Source organism: Suncus etruscus, chromosome 15 (genome assembly GCF_024139225.1).
Source record: "Suncus etruscus isolate mSunEtr1 chromosome 15, mSunEtr1.pri.cur, whole genome shotgun sequence".
NCBI classification, from domain to species: domain Eukaryota; kingdom Metazoa; phylum Chordata; class Mammalia; order Eulipotyphla; family Soricidae; genus Suncus; species Suncus etruscus.
In genome coordinates this window covers 29,425,533-29,446,398 of record NC_064862.1, presented here as the reverse complement: position 1 = coordinate 29,446,398, position 20,866 = coordinate 29,425,533, and the positions used below count along the sequence as shown (strand labels likewise).

The 20,866-nt window shown below is 44.3% G+C and overlaps 1 protein-coding gene across 1 annotated transcript in view; it reads right to left on the bottom strand.

Moving 5' to 3' along the window:
* Positions 1-5,830: 5,830 nt before the first annotated feature.
* PITPNB (phosphatidylinositol transfer protein beta) overlaps positions 5,831-20,866 on the bottom strand; it is a 74,388-nt gene continuing 59,352 nt past the window's right edge. The window contains exons 9-12 of the mRNA XM_049788907.1: positions 14,336-14,446; positions 12,273-12,395; positions 8,940-9,025; positions 5,831-7,809 (exon numbers count right to left, since the gene is read on the bottom strand). Of these exons, the coding sequence (XP_049644864.1) occupies positions 8,978-9,025; positions 12,273-12,395; positions 14,336-14,446 (282 nt within the window). The 3' untranslated portion in view covers positions 5,831-7,809; positions 8,940-8,977. The remainder of the gene's footprint in view (positions 7,810-8,939; positions 9,026-12,272; positions 12,396-14,335; positions 14,447-20,866) is intronic.

Below are 20,866 nucleotides of genomic sequence, written 5' to 3'. Positions count from 1 at the left end.
AGAGCAGGAGGAAAAGCAAGGGTGCTTCCCATTCTTTCCAGCCTCATCAGGGAGACACTGGGTCCTGGGGAGGGACTGTGTGAGGTGGGGGACACTTCCTCTAGCTCCTCAGGAACTGGCTCCCACACCACCTGCAGCCCCATCCCCAAACCTCAGTGCCAGGCTAGGGCTGGGGGGGACGGGGAGGTGGATGTGAGATGCTGGTTCCTGGACAATGTAATTCATCTATCTTTAAATAAAAACTGCTGCCTTCATGGAGGCTGACATTTGTCCTGGTTCTAGCCCTGAAAATCACCCTTTCAGGACACCCCTGCCTCTGGGGTGAGCCTAGCCAGCTTGGTCCCTGAGCTGCTTAGTGATGGCCTCTGCAGGCCACAAGAGTCTCCCCACCTGGGCAGGAAGAAGACAGGTCAGCTGGTGGCTCCACATGTGGGATGTGGCAGGCCCGCAGGGCCAGTGTCCCGTGAGCTCTTAGAGAATGGCTCCGACTGTTGGTAGAACCTCTGTCGGTTCCCTGATCTCCGGCTAGTTGGCAAGGAAGGGCTGGAAGCTCTTGTCGCCTGGCCAGAGGGACACAAAGGCCTCAGCCTATCCAGGGGGCCCAGCCACTCAGCCTGGTGGACCAGAACCAGGGCTGCACCCAAGTGACCCACGGAGTCCCCACAGGATCCAGTAGAAGCCCCAGCTTGAGGCCTCACGTGCACATGTGCAGGAGCCAGCCAAAGGGAAAGCCGGCACTGACCTCCAGAGCTCAGTGGAAACTCTGAGCCAGTGGGGCTGGAGGGGCCTGAGGAGCCCTTGGAAGCCCCCACTGACGGCTTTCTGGCAGGGCCGTGGCGGAGGAGCGCTGAGTTCATGGGCCACAGATGCTCAAGTCAAAATGCTTCTCCCCAGTGGCCAAGGCACTGCCCGGCAGCCATCCAGGTGGGTTGGGAGGGTTTCTGCAGCATCGTGCCCTCCCCCCCCCCCCCCAGCTGGTGCAACAGCAAAAGAGGCCAAAGCCCATCCTGAGGGGAAAACTCACCATCACGGCCACATGCTCACACAGCCCTGCGGGGCCTGGCATACTCCCTGCTGTGAGCTCCTGCCTCGTCAAGACAACAATCCGGGTTCCCCACATCACCCTCAATTGTCCCCGCTACAGTCCTGTGAGCTCTGGAGACACAACTCCTGTTCCAAGGCACAGTCAGCCAGCGATGAAGGGGGCCGGGGGAGGTGCTGCACCGGGAAGCGTCTGCAGAGGTCGACCCTGCTGGATGTGAAATGCAACATGGGAATTTCCTGACAGAACTGAGGGGGAAATTCAACACTGTCTGCGAAGAAATGTGTCTTGGCTCTGAGCTCTGGGAAGAATCAGTCATGGACGCTTGCTCCTAAGAGGCGAGGAGCACAGGGGCCCCGGGAGCATTTCCCTTTTTTTAGTTTTCTAAGTTCCTCACACAGAGAGGTGAATGCCATGAGACTTGGGAGTATCTGAGAGCAGTGGTGGGAGTTGACACTCAGGCAGGGAGCTGGGAGTAGCCCTGAGCTCTGCTGGGTGAGACCTCAAAGAAAAGACCTTTTAGGGTTGGGTAGTACAGGAGTTTGGGCACTTGCCTTGCATGTGGCTGACTCGGGTTTGATCTGTGGCACCACCCTGGAACAGAGCTAGGAGTAGCGTGCCAGAACTGCTGGGGTCCCCTCACCACCACCCAAACAAGATGATAGTACCTACCTGAAGGGTGGCTGTGAAGATCGGGTGCAGCCATTTGTGGGTTTTGCTCACAACTGACGTAGATAATGCTACTTACTAACTGGAGGCCACTTTGGTTTGTGGGCTGTGGAAGGGAATGAATTTAAGAGGGTTTGGCAAATGAAGGCCCAGGGGGCCATATTTAGCTCACCCCATTTCTATCCAGTTGGACTGGAATGGACATCCCCCTTCACGACTTAATGGCTGCTTTCATGCTACCAAAAACGCAGAACTAAGGAGGTCCCTCTGAAGCTACAGGGTCCACCCCACCCCACACATTTGTTTGGCTCTACAGGAAAAGCTTGCTAGTCCCTCTTCTAGAGGAAGAAGCTCCCTTTCCTGCCAGGCATTGTAGTGAGGGTAACTGACCCCCACGAATGGGGTGTAACCCCCATACCCTTTAGTCGGCTGTTTCAAGCCTTCCTGGGCTCTGGGCGCATCGAAGTGTCTCTGTAAGAACCTCCATCAGTATTCTGTGCTGCGGGGAGCTGGGAGGCGCAGCGGTCAAGCTTTTGTTCAGCACATCCATCAGTAAACATGGAAGCCACTCCTCTGTTCCGCTGGGTGAGCGCCCTCAATCTGAGCGAGGCCTTCTGCCCTGGGCTGAGGAGCAGGTGCTGTTGCATCAAGAGAGGTCAAGGAGGAGGAGGAGGCCTGCCTGTCACAGCTTGACTGCAGCTCAGAAAGTCCCAGTAAACAGCCTTGACCCCAGGCCGAGTGTCACTACCGAGGTGAAAACCTGGCCTGCTTTTGGGTGCAAAGGCCCAGCCTGTGTGTACCTCATCCCATCAGTAGCGAGGGAGATGGCTTAGCGATGGATTGGAGAGTCCAACTCTCAGCCCAGAGGACAGTTTGGTTGCCTGGCCACAAGCAGCTTTGCTGGCAACAAGTGTAGAGAAGCAGAGTGCCAGTGTAGCCGACTATAGGCCTGTTTTCTACTTTACACTCTGGCCTTCAACTTTCGGGACGTTAAGTTCAGACTCTGAGGGGCACACAGTGACCACTTTCTTCCCAGGTTTAAAAGCCCTTCTAGAAACATGTGCTGGGGTCAGCAATGCCACCAGCAAGCTCCCTTCTCCCTGGGTCACAAGATACAATCATATCATTGACCCCATTTTATGAATATCTGTGGGAGAGTTTCACTGCCTCTGCTGCTCTGATCTTTGGGGAGTCTGATCTTTTGGGGAAGTGCTGGATAAAAGACTATTTTACAACTCTCCCCACCTCAACAGTCAGATCAAGCTTAGGTTACCTAAATAGTCCATGTTCTAGCTAGACCAGGGCTGGGCACTCAGACCTCTCTCCAGCTTTGGCTAGTGCCCATTGGTGTGAGTGGAATTTGAAAAGTCCTGCTGAGGAGGCAGCAACCATGTCCACAGCCACAGCAACACAGGGCATGTGCCGGTCTCATCTGATCTGGTCGCCAACTGACGGGCTGGGGCAGCCAACAATGTGGCTCATTGCGGACCAGGGTCTCTCCCAGGACCATAAACTATGTACTTGTTCAAGATAAAGTGTACTGACCCAGGGCAACAGGGTGAGGCTCAAGTGAGCTGTGGACTGTGCTCTAAGGGAAGGAGAGTGGGGTGAAGAGCTAGTAGGAATCTCACTACTAGGGAGAGAAGGTACTACTGGAAGATGCCCCATGACCTTGCTTTAAGACTGAGAATTCTGAGAGCTGAGCTTTCTTTTCCTGGACTTTGACCACAGGACAAACTTAACCAAAGTCACTGGTGTATACCTATGTCCACCACTGCACTTGGTACAATGGCCAAGACACAAAAACAACCCAAAATATCTAACTGCGGGTGAATGCACTAAGAAGCTTTGGTCTATATACACAATGTATTCTATGCAGCTTGAAAGAATACAGTCATGCAATTTCCAGCAACTTGGTTGGAATGAAAAGATATACTTAGTGAAATCAGAAGGGATACAGAAAAATCTTCTATGTGGGACTTAAAGATACACAGCAAAGTAGCAACAACGGGCCAAAGACAACATAAAAGGGGGAGAAGTAATTCACATAATTGAGTTGTTGTTGGTGGTGGTGGTGGGGTCCTTGGTAGTGGTGGGGAAAGACTGAGTACACTGGAGATGGCTGCCATGTTGGAATTACGTGCATGAGAAATCATCCTTGTCAATTATTCACGGCAATTTCCTTGAAATAAAAAATACCGCTAAGTCACTGAGAGGTATATGGAAGGCAACTGAGACATTCATGTCTATGAGAGCATGAGCTGAAGTTTTTCAAACCAGTAGCCCTAGCATGAAGAATGGAACTCTACCTTCAAGAAACTGGATAGAATGAAGAGTCTGAGCACGATGGAGGGAGCTTTTCCCCCACCCAGAAACGAACTTTCACTCACAATTTCAACATGATGGGACATTAAGTCATAAGCATATGATTTAGCAGGGGTCCTCAAACTTTTTAAACGGGGCCAATTCACTGTCCTTCAGACTGTTGGAGGGCCAGATTATAGTAAAAACAAAAATTATGAACAAATTTCTACGCACACTGCATATATCTTATTTAGAAGTGAAGAAACAAAATGGGAATAAATACAACATGTGGCCCGCGGGCCGTAGTTTGAGGACCAGTGATTTAGAGGGATCAAGAAGGAACAAAAGTTCCTCAGCCTCTCTATAGAAAGCCAACAATACGGGGCTGTCAATTCCCTTATAACTGTCATGCTCAACAACATGGGCCTTCCACAAGGGCTGGACAGCCAAGTTAGGTGCCCTGAACTTCGAAGCACAACTCGAAACGCTCAGTGCTCGATCCTGGAGAGGCCTGCAAGGTCTCCTGGAGTCTGCACCTGCCACCTGTCCCAATCCTATTTGGTATAGAAGCTGGTCTGGGACTCACCGTACTTAGCACTTCAGAGTCGCTTAGTGGGATCACCCTAGTCTGTCCACAGCACCTCCTCTCCCTCCCAGAGCCAGGGTGGAGGATGGGGGACAACACTCATCTCCTAACAATCAGGGGTTCTCACATTAGATCACAGGGTCTCAGGAGTCATGACATTCTCCTTGCACTCCTTTGCAACCCCTTCTCAACTCAGCTGCTCAGTGGGAAATTTGGGTGGGAGGGCTGGGAAAAGCAAGAGCTGAGTAAGTTGAAGAGGGGGAAAGACAGGCACAATGAAAGTCAGGTCCACAGAACAGATATCGTTCAGATAGTTGATGGTCACCTGAGGCCACTGTGGTCAATGGAAGGGGGAAAAAAACGTCACACAGAAAACTGCGCCATGGCCTACACATAACAAGGGCTGGGAAGGCTGCAGTGACCGAAGCCTCCTGTTTCCTACACCACTGCCCCTCAAGGTCCTACTACCCAACTACCTGTGGCCTGAATTTTCTAGTGTAACACGGGTCGCTCCAAACCAACCTCTGTGCCATCAAATCAAAGTTTATCACTCTGAACTGTCCTTTATCTGCTCTCATATCCATCGCCCACACTGCTCCATGCACACTCCATGTGGTACTGTGAGCTTGAGTCAAGTGGACATGTAAGTGCTCAGATGACTGAGTGCATGATTAAGGTTGTTAGTAAGGGTAGTGCCACATCTAAGATGGTATCTCAGATGATGGAAGGACGTCCCAGAAATATATTGAATCTCTCCAGAAGCTGAACTACTTTACTTTAGACTAGAAGTCAGAACCACAGCACTCGTTGCATGCTCCAAAACAGAGATGAGAAAAGACAAAGTCCTACAGGGGAGGTAAGACAAGATAGCCTCAATCTAGAAAGCCAAAACAAGTGGCAACTTTTAGTGTCATTTACAAATCTATGGGTTTCCTTTAACATTAATGAACAAAACAAAACAAAAAAATTCCCCTTTTTTAGCTTGCAGCCTAGCGTTTGAGGACTGAAAATTATTTAAGAAAGCAGATTAATAACTTAATGTGGCAACAGGCACATTTCAAGAATGGGAGTTTGTGATTAAATAAATAAAGAAATAAAATCGAGGGCTGCTTTTCTTTATTTTGTCCCAGAGTGGCAGTGTTGCAGATGAGATAATTCTTGAACAGAAGTGGTCCGCCATGCTCGGAAGTAGACGTGGCATCGGGGAAACAACCACTCGAGCACACAAGTGGCATTTTGTGATCAAATTTATTTTTTGTTTAAATTTCATTTACTTTGTTTTACTGTAATTTACACGAGAGACTGCCAAGTAAACTAGGTATTTTACATTCAACACACATTCCCTCAAATCTCCACAGTTGTTAGAAAAACATTAAGATCCATGCGCCGGGTTCTCATTTCCATGTGCGCCCAGGCTCCCAGTGATGCTCCAGATGCCAGCGAGAGTTAAGTTCATTACAAGGCGAGGGCCAGGCTCTCTAGTCCACGGAGTCGGCAATCATCTTCCTCGTGTCAAACACTTTGCAGACAATGATCACGCTTTGACAAAACCTATTTTACAAGAGCGCCCGGCGAGTAAACATCAGTCGTGCTCCTGAGTACACAGAGAGGACATTGGCACCATAGGCCACGGGGCTGGCTCGCTTCTGCGAGGGGAGCTGGGCCAGGCTGCCATCCCGGCCCCAGTGCGGAAATCATTTCAGCGGGGACACAGGGCGTGTGCGGAAACGAGGGGCAGGGAAGGCAGAACTGTCAGCAAGCCCGGTGCCCGGTGAGATGGGATGGGACTTAGGGGGCCTGCATACTCGAGGTGGGGACTGCGGCTAACAGAAGACAGTTTGTGACCTGAAGGCTTCAACAGTATCTTTTTATTCAAGCCCCCAGAGCTGGCAGAGAGCAAAGGAAATTTGGATAAAGATGATTAAAACAAAAACAAACTTACCTACTAGTTCTTAAAAAAGAAAAAAGGGGGTGAGGTAGGGGAGAGAGCGGCAGCAGCTTCGAACCAGTAAAGCAAGGCCTTCTGAGAGCACACCCCCATCCACCTGCTTATGGGGGGGGGGGCCCCAACCCTAGTTGTAGGCAGGGCTGCAGATACCTCAAGCCATTCTCTGGGTCTCAGGCCAGCGCTGCCCCCGCCCCAACAGGCTCCACCTGCTGCTCAACAGGAGAGAGCCAAACCTCAAGGCTATCTCTAGCCTCTTCGGGAAGCTGAGAATCATCTAGCTAGGCCTTGTGCAGTTTCTAAGCTGCAGTATCAGGAAAAGTCATTTCAGACTCGGGACTCAGCGGAAACGTGGGTCATCTAATCTCGCTAAAGAGCTACCTATGGTGCTATTCGTGTCTCCGTCCGTGTCCTGCTGGGCCCAGTAGGAGCCAGGAAACTGTATATAGTGTCATTAGAAATCACAAACCGTCATCTCTACCTTTGCAAGGTTGGATATAGAAAAATACTTGAAGTTCAAGATACAAAAATCCAATAAAAACCAGAACTTCTTTTAAAAGGATTTTCCCCCTCAGGGCAAACAAGTAAAAACTGGTGTACAACTTTACCTCTAATTAATATCCAATTTGGCTTTAAGATAATAACTATCCAGAAATAAATCGTTATAAGTACATTCAGAGTTTACATTCCAGGTGTACTGGAATACCAGAATATTTTGAATACAATTTTCTGTGGGAGTTTGATGTTTATGGAACTAAATACAAATTTATAAGAGACCGATTTATAAGAACAAAAAAAAAGTAATAAAAGTCTATATATATATGTATATTATATATATTGGTCCACAACTTGACATTTATGAAACATACCAGCTAGAATTACAGTGCAGTCAATTTGCCCATTAATGGTATTACTCTGATAATTATTAAAATTTGCTCCAGATATAATATTGAAAATATTTTTCATTTGCATTCTTGATGAAGATACGTACAGTACTTTGGAGAAATTGTACTAATCCCTTCAGCATGTTTGTATGTACATATATACACAAGTGTGTGTATTCTGACCTGTAGCTCTACATGCGCTCTATATACAGCTACAGGTGCACACACAAACATATATACACACGTGGTTAGGAACCTGTGTGTGTGAGCAGGTGTCACAGGCACACGCTGGGGAAACAGCAACACTGCAAGATACTGGTCAGATTCTTCACTCGTCACCGGCCGCACTTGTTCCCCTCACTTGACCTTGGTTACGTAACTGCAAGGGAGAGCAGAGGACAGGGCCAATCAGTTCAAACAGCCAGACAAAGACACGTTACGCAGTAAGTAGTCTGCTGCATACATCCACCAGAAGTAAATCCTCAATGGAACCAAAACTGGTGGCAGAAATTGCACCCCACCCCAAAGGTTGCGTTTTAAAAATCTGAACTCTTTATTAGACAGTCTGGGCTCACAAGTGGCTTAGCAATTTGTTTCATCAGAGAAGAAAACAAACTAGAAGCAAAAAAAATAAAAGTCAAGCTAACACAGAACAACTTAACCAAGCCACAAGAACAAATTCTCAAATGAACACTGGATTTAAAGAAAGGGCTTTTGAAAGCTGCTGGCAGATCTTTGGTATCTCAAACTTCACTTTTGCCATGTATGGGAACCCCAAGAGGACTCGACTCGGTTCCTTTCCTCAACAAACACTGTGGCGCAGCATTAACAACATCCTGTCACTCGTGCTTACTCAAAGTTTTCAATGGGTGGTTACTGAAGCTTTTGACCCTCTAGAAAGATGTCTTATGCAGGCATAAAAATTTGTGTTTAAGAAATAATATCACAAAATGTTTTGTGTTTGTAAATGAACCAAAAAGTATATTTACACATATTAAAGCTAATAGTAACGACCACTGAAAATTCAACATTTTAGGGATGACTTTTTGGGTCTTCAGAAAAAATTTTAAAATAAAACCAATTTCTGAGGGTGGCCCATGCTGAATGAGATAAAGGCTTTTTGTTTGGTTTTAAAAGCTATTACCTATTTCTTTTACTAGCCACAAATGGTCCTCCTGAGAAATAGGTCAATTATCTGGCATTTGATGGGGGAAAATATTCAGCGTGCTTCGTGATGAGTAGGTGCACTTGGGAGCAGTTTTCTAACTCGAAATACCAAGAACTAGCTCAGGACTACTCAGTTCAACCTGCTCCACACGGCGTTCTGAGATGAGAACAACTTTTGCATTTACTGCCAAGTTCCGAAATATGTTAATTTCTTAACATTTTTAAAAACTAAACCCATTTAACACTTAGTCTCTGTTTAGCAAACTAACTTGCTAAAGGTTTTGGTTTTTAAACAAAAGGCATTGGTTTTTAAACATTCTTTTTACCCAAGTCTTCACTTACACAGTTTGATATTGTCTCTGACCCTACAGGGGACTCATTTAGACATCAGCAGCCGACGTGCCTCGGACGGAACCCTTCTTACGCATCTAAACGTAAAATAAAAGCATGAGCTGCTGAAATCACAGACTCTCAATTGGGTTAGTAAGCAGAAGGAAGAGAGAGGCTCTAGAAAAGACTTTTAAGGACTGCTGACTGTTTGGAACCTCCCCCCCACCCCCCACCCCCCAGAAATCTGAGTTCTGAGGCCCTTCTAGTAACCACGGTGTGGAAAAAATCCTGCAGCTTTGCTTATACCACATGAAACAGGTACTGATAGGAACCTAGAACCAGGAACCAAGAGAGTGCAATGATCAACGAAAGAGTAAATGGATTGATTATTCACTGATGCAAGCTGAGAAATGGCCCAATGGGCTGGTTCCCATTTGTGTAGCCCTTAGACCGGACTCAGAAGGCAGGAGGGAACTGAGCACTTTTGATGCCCGAGATCCTCTCAGGGAGCCATACAGAGTCTACCGAGAAGACAGAGAATGGCTATAGAGAAAAAGTTGGCAAAGAAACACAGACACAAGGCTGCACCAGCAAAGACAGATATTCATAACAAGAGTCTACAGATAATTAAAAACAAAAACAACCCCCCAAAAATACCCCAGAGAAAATTAAGGAGACAGGATGGAGAAGGAACAACTGCAATACATATCTTTCACAAACTCAACATTTCTCACTGACATCCCCCCTCCCCACCCCTATAAAAGCAGCAGCAATTAAGAACAAACAGGCAGAGTGTTTGCATCAAATATTCCTTCAGTTTCTGAGCCTAAACCCAGTATTTTCCCGCAGGATTAAGGCAGGGCATTCCTCTCAAAACTAACTTCTCAAGCCAAAACCCATTCTGAAAAAAACTCAGGTCTTAAAATATTTGCAAATTAAAGAGAATTAGCATGTATCAAATTCTATCATCAGGTGCTGGGGAAACAGGATCTCAAGGAAAAGGGCTAATTCCTCCCGGTGTGCAGGGCTGGAAGATGAATGCTTAGGCGGCAGAGCTGGCCCGCATAAGGGATGCCCCGACTCCAAGACAGCATTATGAACCCGCAGCAGCAGTCAGGCGAGAAACAGAGCACTCCCCATGAGGGAGAGCCAGAGACCAGGGACTTTATATCAATATGCTCAAGTCTTGAAATAGTTTTCATAATCTAACACCCCCACCTGACCAGTGACAGAAGTCTACTGGCTTCACGAGGGCTTTAAATCATTTTTTGATGTGTTTTTGGTGGGGTCAAGGAATAACATTAAAGCATCTTGAGCCTGTGAAGACAATAATAGCATCTTCTAATAATCTGGGCCTGTGTGTCTCCTTTTGGGGAGATGCCCATACCTGGCAATAATCAGAGGTTCCTCCTGGCTCTGCACTTAGGAATCAATCCTGGTGGGCATGGGGGAACATGGGATGCCGAGGATGGCACCCAGTACGGCATGTGCCAGGTGAATGCCTCCCCGTGTACTATTGTTCTGGGTCCAGATGTGTCTCTTAGACCTTCTCAAGTGGCCTTCCCAAGCAGAACTAGGGAGGAAGTGAGTTCTGAGAGGTCTGAAGATAAGCAGAGTTCAGAGCCTCATGTTATTTGTTCAGCACAAATACCAGGACAGAAGATGGCCCTTCCCAAGAGTCTGGATTAGGCAAGGCAAGATGTGGGCACCTCATACCCCTGAAATCCCAAACCGGCCCATGAGCTTCATGAGTATCATCATGCCATTATCTTTCTCCAGTCTTCCTGCCAGTGGCTGCTCAAAGGTGCTGAAGACAGCTGCCTTGTCTTTCTGGAGCCTAGAGGCACCGGTCTTCCTGCCAGTGGCTGCTCAAAGGTGCTGGAGACAGCTGCCTTGTCTTTCTGGAGCCTAGAGGCACCTAAGAGGAATGAAGCCAGGCAAGGCAGGGAAGGGAAAACCCAAAATGGGTCTGCTTTAGGAAGGGCAGCTGACTTCAGACAGAAAGAGGGTGAAGTGGTTTGAAGAAAAGGCCCGACACACCATGCCTTATGCTTGTCTATGCAAGTTTTGCCTCGGGTTGGCCTAAAAGGAAAGGGTTGAGGCACTTTTCTACCCTCTTCCCAAGAGCCAAAATTCTAGTCACACTATTATATGATAAAATGTCGCCCAAGAGGCTCCCATTGGTTGGCCTAGAAACCAAACCTCAATTTTTAATGTTGTTTCTTTGGGAGAGAGAACATGAACCAAATTTCCAAAACGCAACTTAAAAAATTTTGGAGCAAAATCCATTCATGAGCTGGAGACTGCTTTAAGTTTACTTTATGTATAAGATAAGGTTAAAACATTTTATTGCCTTATAAAGAAAATATGTTCTGGTCCTCTCAGAAGGTTTGTGTAAAGCTAATTGGAAGCAGATCTGCTGTAATCACCAAAAGTAAGCAATTTCAAACACAGATTCTTTACAATACTGTGTGCCAGACAAATAGATTTCCTTCTGTGCCAAAGACCCTGATTTGCTGCCATTCTCCTGTGATTAAATGGAGTTCCTGCCTCACACACAGGCGTTAGTCAAACACCCTCGCCGGCAGCGTTTCCAAGGCCGGGGCTGCTGGCAGAACTCTGGATGACTGCATGGAAACCGCTCACTGGTTCTGGACATTCCTGGGGCTCATTTCCCCCGTGGGGCCTTCCTTTCAACTGAAAAGCGTAGCCCAGAGCAAAAGCAAAACCAGATATAGGCAAAAGCAAGCTAGGGAAAAATCTGTCCTTGAAAAAAAGAGGGTGCTTGCCGGTAGTGGGCAAGGAGCTGGAATGGGCTTTAACTTTGAAAGTTCAGACGCTGCTCTCCAGCCCACAGATTGGCGGGATTTCTGCCCAAACCATATGAAGAGATATGGGCCGGTGACTAGCAGCTGCCAGGAGAAAGGAGGCAGCCCTGGAATCAGCCACAGTAAAGACTCACTTTACCTTCTCTAGAGGAAGGAAAGAGGGACAACATCAGTAATTTGCTGTGGCAACCAAATGAGCTATAGGCAACCTGGGCTGATTAAACGAGTGTTTAAAGGAACCAGGTTCCATTACAGAGAATGAACGTGCACACCAAAATACAAAACCAAAGGACCCCTTAAAGATAGCAAAGCTCCAGTACTCATGGAAGAGGTTCAACAAGAAAGAAGACGAAATTTGAGAAGAGCTCTGGTATCTAAGAAACCCATCTGAAGAAGACATAAATATAAAGGTTTTTAATAACACCCTCCTAATTCTAAGTCTACACTTACTAAAGAAATGCACAGAGTTGGAAAGGGAGGAATCAAAGATGTTCTTTCCATTGTACAAATATCTTACTGTTTCTAGTTCTTTCTGTGTTTCATCTTCCATTCTTCTAATGTCTTCCATGGTCAGGTCAATCCACTTGTCAATCCAACAGAAAAGCTGGCGGTGAAAGTTTGTAAATATTCTTTTCTCTTGCTTTTAAAAGAAAAAGCATAGTGTTAGATGGGGGATAAAACAAAACAAAAACAAAACCATGACATGTCTAAATTAACCCATGAAATCAACACTTCCTTCATTTGAGAATGCTACACTAGATCAGCGAAAGAGTCGTCCTAGGCCAAGTCAAATAAACAGGAAATACGTCCAAGACACACAAAGCCGATCTTTGCAAAGGTAGCAAGCATACTTTATCTAGCAAGAACTCAAATGTGTGGTGTTCTGATCCAACATGTAAATGTTAGATCTAATTCATCTTCTATCTTTTTCTAAACTCAATGTCCAAAGGTCAACTATTTTTTTCGGCTATAAATCTATACAATGTCATTCTGAATTATCTCTGGAATTCTAGGGAAAATTTTCAGGTGAACATGATAATGTACCCTGAAAAGAGGGGGGAGTCCTGGATTCTTTGGATAAGATGCTTTATTCAATTAAAAGCTATTACATACACCATTAATTTCTCTATTTTACTGTTGTTACTATTACTATATTAGACACATTCATATAAAAACTTTATGTAGGTACATACCCATAACATATAATGGTTTTAATTGCTGAATTTTAAAAGTGTGACTAAACTTTCCCACAAAAAGAAGAAAGTCAATGAGCAGTGAGTACTTTAGTATGTTTGGACAAACTTCAACATCTAAATTTTTTCCATGAAAGAAGGGACTTCATCAATTACATGTGTAACTTCTATTTATCAGAACTGGATTGTTAATGTATTATTATGATCCAACTGAAGGGAAGGGAGCCAAACTTTACAGAATGCCTACTGTAGGCCAACTAATAAACAGGCCCAAGAATAATCAAAGTTCCCAACCCTTTAAGATTCTTTTAAAATAAAATGTTAACACCAATTGCAGACTGAAAGTAGAAAAGTTATGGTGAAATTCAGGCAGCACTAGTTACAGGTTTAGAGATGTAATAGGGCTTCTTTTTAACAATACAAAAATAAATATTCACACTAGAGGAAACATAAATGCCAAAGAAACTTTCCATAATCTTCATGTTCGGGAACTGCAAGTCTCTCTCTTTCTGGATGGGGCTCTCCAGGCTACTTTCATTAAAACAAAAGAGAGCAGAGTTGGCCCCTCAGGTTACATCACCTTTGTGTAGAGGACAATTAATTGCTCAGTAATGGTTGCTACAGAACACACACAAGAAAGAGGAGGGAGAACTGAAAGCAGGTGGGTAGGCCTGAGCCAGAGAGGAGCCGTTCAGTGGGCCAGGTTGCCCTCTTCTGAGCTGATACTGAGAAACCATTTCCTGGGAAAGTCCCCATGAAGTATGTTGTCTGTGGATAGGGGCCTCTGTAGGTGTCTCAGAAAAGCACTCTGAGGCTGGACTGAGAGTAGGTGTGCTTGCATTGCACTGGTTTGATCCCCAGTACCACATATGGTATTCCAGCTTTGGCTCAGGAACAATGCCAAGTGTAAGATGGAAGAAGCGCACACACGCACCCCTAAACTAAAACCAAAACCAGAAGAGCCAACATTGCCAAGTGTAGGAGGTACACACACACCCTAAACTAAAACCAGAAACAGAATGGCTGTAGAGTTCAGAGAAACAGTATAGAGGGCAGGGAATTTGCCTCACATAATCTTACAGTACAGTCCACTGGGTGTGGGGAGAAGGGACAGAGGGAAGAAGTCCTTATGTTGTCTGGGGCCAGAGATATAGCACAGTGGGTAGAGAGCTTGCCCTGCATGCAGTCAACCGGTGTTCAGACCCTGCACCCCATAGAGTCTTTGCATTCCTGATTGTAAAAGCAGGCTTAACCTCCTAAGTATTACTAGGTGGACATGGCCCAAAAACCAAAAAGAAAGGAAAACAGAAAGCAAGAATGAATGAAAAGTCAATTGCCACTGCTAAACCCAAGTTGTGGTCACCAACTTCTGAAGAGATTTTTTTACCTTCTGAATGAAGTTCTCCACTTTACTCTGCAGGCCCCACCACTTGAATTTGATAGTCACCAGCTTATAGGCACACATCTGAGGACAGTCCGGGTTGCTTGCTAGCTCCTTCTGGATGAGGGAAATTGAAGAGAGAAATCGTGACTTCAATATTTATGTTTTGATTAAAATTGACTGTTGTGTAACGACATCACAGACATACATGAAGAAAATTACAGTCTCATATGTGTTTAATTCAGGTATTCAGAAATTCAAAATCATTTTAGTAAAAGCAGCAGTATTCCCTTGTTGCGGTCTCTCTTTCCACAGATGTAGTTACTTCCCTGGCTCTCCAGTTTAATAGGTGCACTGCGCTGCCTCAAATTACACTATTCAGATTTCACATTAAATTCTAAATTCTATTCACATCCTATCAATAGTGAGTCTCTAATGTGTGAGAGTTCTCCTAACTGCATTATCACACTCCCATGGCGGATGTGGTGAGCTACAATAAAAACTGAAGCACAAGTTTTGTCACCTTCGATGTTGTCAAACTCTGGCCACTCGAGTGGCACTGCTTATTAACGAAAGTGTTAGCAACAGGAAGACGATCTGAAAGGGGTGCCACCCCCCCCCCCCAATAATCTATGATCTCAACTAATTTGAACACAGATCTAGGCTACAATTAAAAAAGAAAATTAAAAATTTCTGGCAATAATAACATTTCACAGATCTGAGGAGTTAAATCAAAGGTTGTTTACAGGCACCGGAGCCGTAGTACATCGGATGGGAAATTTGCTTTGCACACAGCAGTTCTAGGTTTGAGATTCCCGGCATCCCTTGTGTCCCCCAAGCACCGCCAGGAGTGATTCCTGAGTGCAGAGCCAGGAGTAGCCCCTGAGCACTGCTAGGTGTTGGCCTTTCCTCCCATTGCAAAAAGGCTTATGATTAGGGAATGTACTAAATGGGGTTTGTTTGTTTGTTTGTTTTTTAAAGAAAAAAGAGATGGGGAACTATCTGGATTAAGAGAGACTAAAGGAACAAAAACAATGCCTGCAATTTGCTTTCAGAAGAAAACAATTTAATTATAATTTGAATCCTCAAATTATTCGACCCCCAGTTCAAAGTATAAAAATGCTGCATTTTTAGGTCTGACCACATACATTTAAAATAACTATTTACAGAAAAGAGGAGGAATAGGAAGGAAGAACAGGACAAGGAGAGGGGAAAATAGCAAAATGCTAAGCACTAACAAACTAGGGAGAGGGATTCACTTTTAGTTTGAAGACTAGTTTAAAAAAGTGAGTTGAGTAAGGAGAGTTGTAAGCAGGTGTCTCCTTAGGAAAGTCAATCAACCAACATGTTTTTTGGGGGCAGAGCGATAATGTGTTAGTTAGGGTTCTGAACTCACACCGGTGTTTCACCAGGTCCACTTTACACAACAGCTCTTCCACCATATTGTGTGCAGGAGACGGAAAGTCTGGGGACTCAGAAGTGGCTGGAACAGGCTCATTGCACACCTGCTTGCTCATAGAGCTAACAGTTGTTAGCTGCAGTATCAGAGGAAGCCTCAGGTAGGAGCTCCCCCCACCTTCCCTCCATGAAAGGACTAGACTTAGCTTTACTTTTTTAATGCTATAAACTGGTACCAACATGAAATGATGGACTAAACATGCTAATTTTTATAAATAAGTTTAACTCCACAGTATTAAATGGATGTATTCAAAACCCAATAATCTATGTTAGGTGCTATTAGAGGACACAGAACTGGCTGACAGATAAGTGACAGCAAAATTTTTCATATGGACTACAATGGCAGGTACCTTGTAGAAAATGGGGGCAGGGGTTGTGAGGCACTCCTACCAAACAGTAGGGGCCATTCTAGGAATAAAAAAAATCTGAGATGTATTAAGTTTCTATGATAAGAAGGCAGGATCCTTAACCTTTCTGAACCTTGCTTCTGTGTACATGAAGCAAAGGCCAGGCTTACTCAGAGCCTTTCATCAGCCAATGATGGGACACTAAGTCAGAAGAGAGTGAACTTAATCTCAAGGCTGACAGTAATACGTTCCTTCACTTAATAGTCAATGGTTTTTTAATCTTTAAAAACTTGCTAGAGCCTTGCATCTTATGCTTGCTTAAATTTAACAAAATACACCCCCTTAACATTTACTCTACTTAAAATTCTTTGAGATGTTCTGAGTCGCTGATCAGCCCAAAGACCCCCCAGACAGACCATCACAAAGACACTGATGGCTTCATTCTAAAATATCCCATCACTAGAAGCCATGTGCTCAATGAAAACCCTGGTTGGATTCCAGCAGAGCTCAGAATTCCCCCACCATTCTATGTAACAGTAGGAAGAAGCTTCGTTCTAATGAGTCACCCACATTTAACACAAACACGCAAAACCAAACTTGAACTTTAAGAACAGTGCTTGAACGTCATTTCAACAATGACCCACTTTGTTTCTCACATTCTTTCTAGTAACACTAGCAGGCTATTCAAAACAGCTGAAGGAATACTGACAACTTATAATGTTACCACTGATCTTTATAACTAGTATAAAAATTAAGATCTCCCTCGATCTACAATGCATATCCAGGGTCCAGAAAGGAGTATGTCCACAGAGTAGGACACTTGCTTTAAAAACTAGCCTTGCCTCCAGGGGGGAGGTGAATGGGGAGGAGGACGGGCAGATATCTGGCTTCCTGCTTCCTCTCTGATTCTGGAGGCCATGTCTTGCCAGGTATGGGGTTTGGGGAGGCCCCATGCTGGAGGCCTTCTCCCTAGCCTCCGGAGTGCTGGGAGGCTTGCCCCAGCCATCCCCCTTACTCCCCTGGAATCCATGCTTTCCCTGGGTGCCGGTCCAGGTGGACTCTATAAGGGTCATCAGGCTTTCCCCCTACCTCTCCCTACACTAATGGGAATGCGCTTTGGGAGGAGGGCGGGCTGTTGCAGCACTGGTTGGGACAGCACTGGAAATTTTTTCTCGTTGGTCTCCACTTCCAAAACCGTGTGGGGGCATGTGTATATATACAATATATATTGATAGTATTATATGCCTATAGTTTATATATACATAATATCCATCTTGTACTGTGACTTTGATACTGCCCCACAAAGCTCATTTCTAATCTTGTACTGCCTCAGTCCCAACCATTATTTCCCCCCATTTACCCATGTAGGTGCTGCTCATGACATGAAGCTCACCACATAGAGTGATGAGTGCAGTTAGAGAAATAACTACACTGAAAACTATCATAACAATGTGAATGAATGAGGGAAGTAGAAAGCCTGTCTCAAGTACAGGTGTGGGTGGGGTGGGGAGGAGGGAGATCTGGGAAATTGGTGGTGGGAATCTTGTACTGGTGAAGGGGGGGCGTTCTTTACATGACTGTAATCATACAACTACAATCATATTTGTAATCACGGTGTTTAAATAAAGAAAAAAAAAAACCTAGCCTTGCATGAGGCTGACCTAAGTTCTATCCCTGGCACTCCACAATGTCCCCCAAACCTCACCGACATTGGTGAGCTCCAAAATCCAACACCACAACAAAGTATTTTCAGTATCTACTTTCTGCTGTCTTTTCCTAATTCTCCCAGTAGAATCAATAGCTCGCAGTCTAAGGCTCAGGTGACTTACAGAAACATTAAGCCAGGCAACATCAGGAGAAAGCTGAATGTTGGTTGGGTCTTGAACTACTATTAAAAACGTATGCGAGGTAAAGCAATAGCATAGTGGAGAGGATGCTTGCTCTGCAAGAAGCAGACCTGAATTTCATCCCCAGCATTCTATGTGGTTCCCAGAGCACTGCCAGGAGCAATTCCCGAGTATGGCTGGCTATGGCCCCCAAACAACACAGGACAAGAGAAGTGTGGTACTCAAGGTCCAGTTCAATTCTAAAAAAGACTTAAGACCAGGGGCTGGAGAGATAGCATGGAGGCAGAGCGTTTGCCTTTCATGCAGAACAGGGGTCTCAAACTCAAATTACCTGGGGGCCACAGGAGGCAGAGTCGGGGTGATCCTTGAGTGCAAAGTCAGTAGTAAGCCTTGAACATTGGGGGGTGTGACCCAAACAACTAAAACAAAACCAAACAAAAAAAAGATTCTTCTAGGGCAGGGCCACAAAATGTTGTACAGAGGACCGCAAACGGCCTGTGGTCCGCGAATTTGAGACCCCTGATGCAGAAGGACGGTGGTTCGAATCCCGGCATCCCATATGGTCCCCCGAGCCTGCCAGGAGCGATTTCTGAGCGTAGAGCCAGGAGGAACCCCTGAGAGCTGCCAGGTGTGACCCAAAAACCAAAAAAGCAAACAAAAAACAAACATACTAAAAAAAAAAAAGACAAGACCAATTTACCTCTAAATTTGAGTCACAATCAAGAGAGGCAGTTAAGAAAATGCCTACAATGCATAGAACCATTAAAAGTAACCTTTCAAAGAACAGTGTACAATGAGGGAAAGCATAATCATTATTAATTAAATATGCATGCAATAAATAAAAAATTAGTACATTAATCAAACATATTTGTTTATTATTTGATCATAACAGCAAATGGTAAGACAACTGATTTTTATTTTCTTCTGTATACATCTCTATTCTCAAAACAATAGATTTCATTTATAGTCAGAAACCTAATATGCCTAAAAAGAAAGTCTAAATTTTTGCCCTAAGCTATTTTTATTTTCTTAAAATTAAAATCTTTACTCTTCAACTATATACAATCTAAGCATTTACTGGTCTTTTGAAAAATTATAACAAATCACAGTTAAGCAAAAGTAAGCTAAAAGCTCAGTAAGATATTTTATATATATACATACATACATGTATGTATGTATGTATAGTCGAATTCAAGTTTAACTTATCTTAATCTCAAACTTCTTCTTCTTCTTTTTTTTTTTTTTGATTTTTGGGCCACATCCGGCGGTGCTCGGGGGTTACTCCTGGCTATCTGCTCAGAAATAGCTCCTGGCAGGCACAGGGGACCCTATGGGATGCAGGGATTCGAACCAACCACCTTAGGTTCTGGATCGGCTGCTTGCAAGGCAAAGGCCGCTGTGCTATCTCTCTGGTCCCAAACTCAAACTTCTAAAACAAAAGTGAAGCATACGTGTAAACTCTGATCAATGCTTCAGAGATCATATTTTTAAGGAAATTAGTAACTTTTAAAATGTGAAAAACCTCAATGGGTCCAGTTATCTGCCCAGCTCCCAGGATGTCTGGTCACTGCTGAGGAGAGTAAAACTTCCTCCTTGGCTTTAAACAAAACACACATTTTCCAATTCTTATTCCTTCCGTCATCAGTTAAAAAATTAATGCCAAAGCAAATAAAGGAATAGTCTGAAATCAGATCGTTCACATCTAACCCTAGTCCAGCCCAAACCTAGCATTTCCAAGCCTAAGGAAAAATAGGATTAACTCTTTCCTAATTTAGGAGTACATATAATTACTTTTACTGACAAATTAAAGTTTTATGTAGGGGAAAGCATGAAAATCTAAAATAACAGTTGAAAATAAAAGACTGGTAAGTTACCAAAAAAAAAAAAAAATAGAAGAATCAGATGTTCTACAAAATAAAAGCCATGGACTAAGAGAAAAAGCTTCAATTATGACTCATCTCTACATAATTTAAATTTGATCCGTAACCCAGCAAACACTAGTTGTGAAACGCTTCCAAAATTATTTCTGGATAGTTTGTATATTCACTGAATTCCTTACATTTCATGTTTCTAACTATAAATGAAACCCCCAAACTCAAATCATGTTTTTAATTTAACAACGCATATTAGGTTACTCTGAGGTATGTGGATGAGGCCTGAGGGGGAGTAATGTATACTGAAGCCACACAATATAACTAAACAGAACATAGTGTGTTTAACTGGAAGGGGGAGCAATCAGGCCACATTATCCACAGAACTAGTTTCTTCTATCTGTGACAAATATACAAACATGAAAGAGAGAAAAATAGCCCAAACACCCCCATAATCCAAAACAAAGGCTTTGCTTTCTGAAAACTTGCTTTCTGAAAATGTGTTTGTTTCATGATCTTGTGTTATGTGCCAATTTCACATCTATTTTTGCCCCTATTTAAAAAGTATTGGGATGAGGGACTAAAGCAATAGTACCGGGGTTAAGGTGCTTGCCTTGCATGCGGCTAATCCAGGTCCAATTCCCAGCATCCCATATGTTCCCCCAGAACATCGGTCAATAAACGATTTCTGAGTACAGAGCCAAGAGTAAACCCCAGGCATGGCCCCAAACCAAAACCAAAAGAAAGTCTTGGTATAAAAACGGAACAGGTAGGTATAAACCACATTTAACTGGAGATAGTATTTCCCAAGGACAAGCAGCGGTTTCTGTAAAGCTCACATCCTCTTCATCTTTTACTTTTTCAACTGTGGGCAATCTGAATGCTCAATTTCAATTGTTGATTTATAATGTTAAGTTCCTACACAAGATTTCATTAAGTTAAAAATAAATGCACTATATTACAAAATACACATAGAATGTGTGCTCAAACATTGTAAGCAATACCCAATTCTTC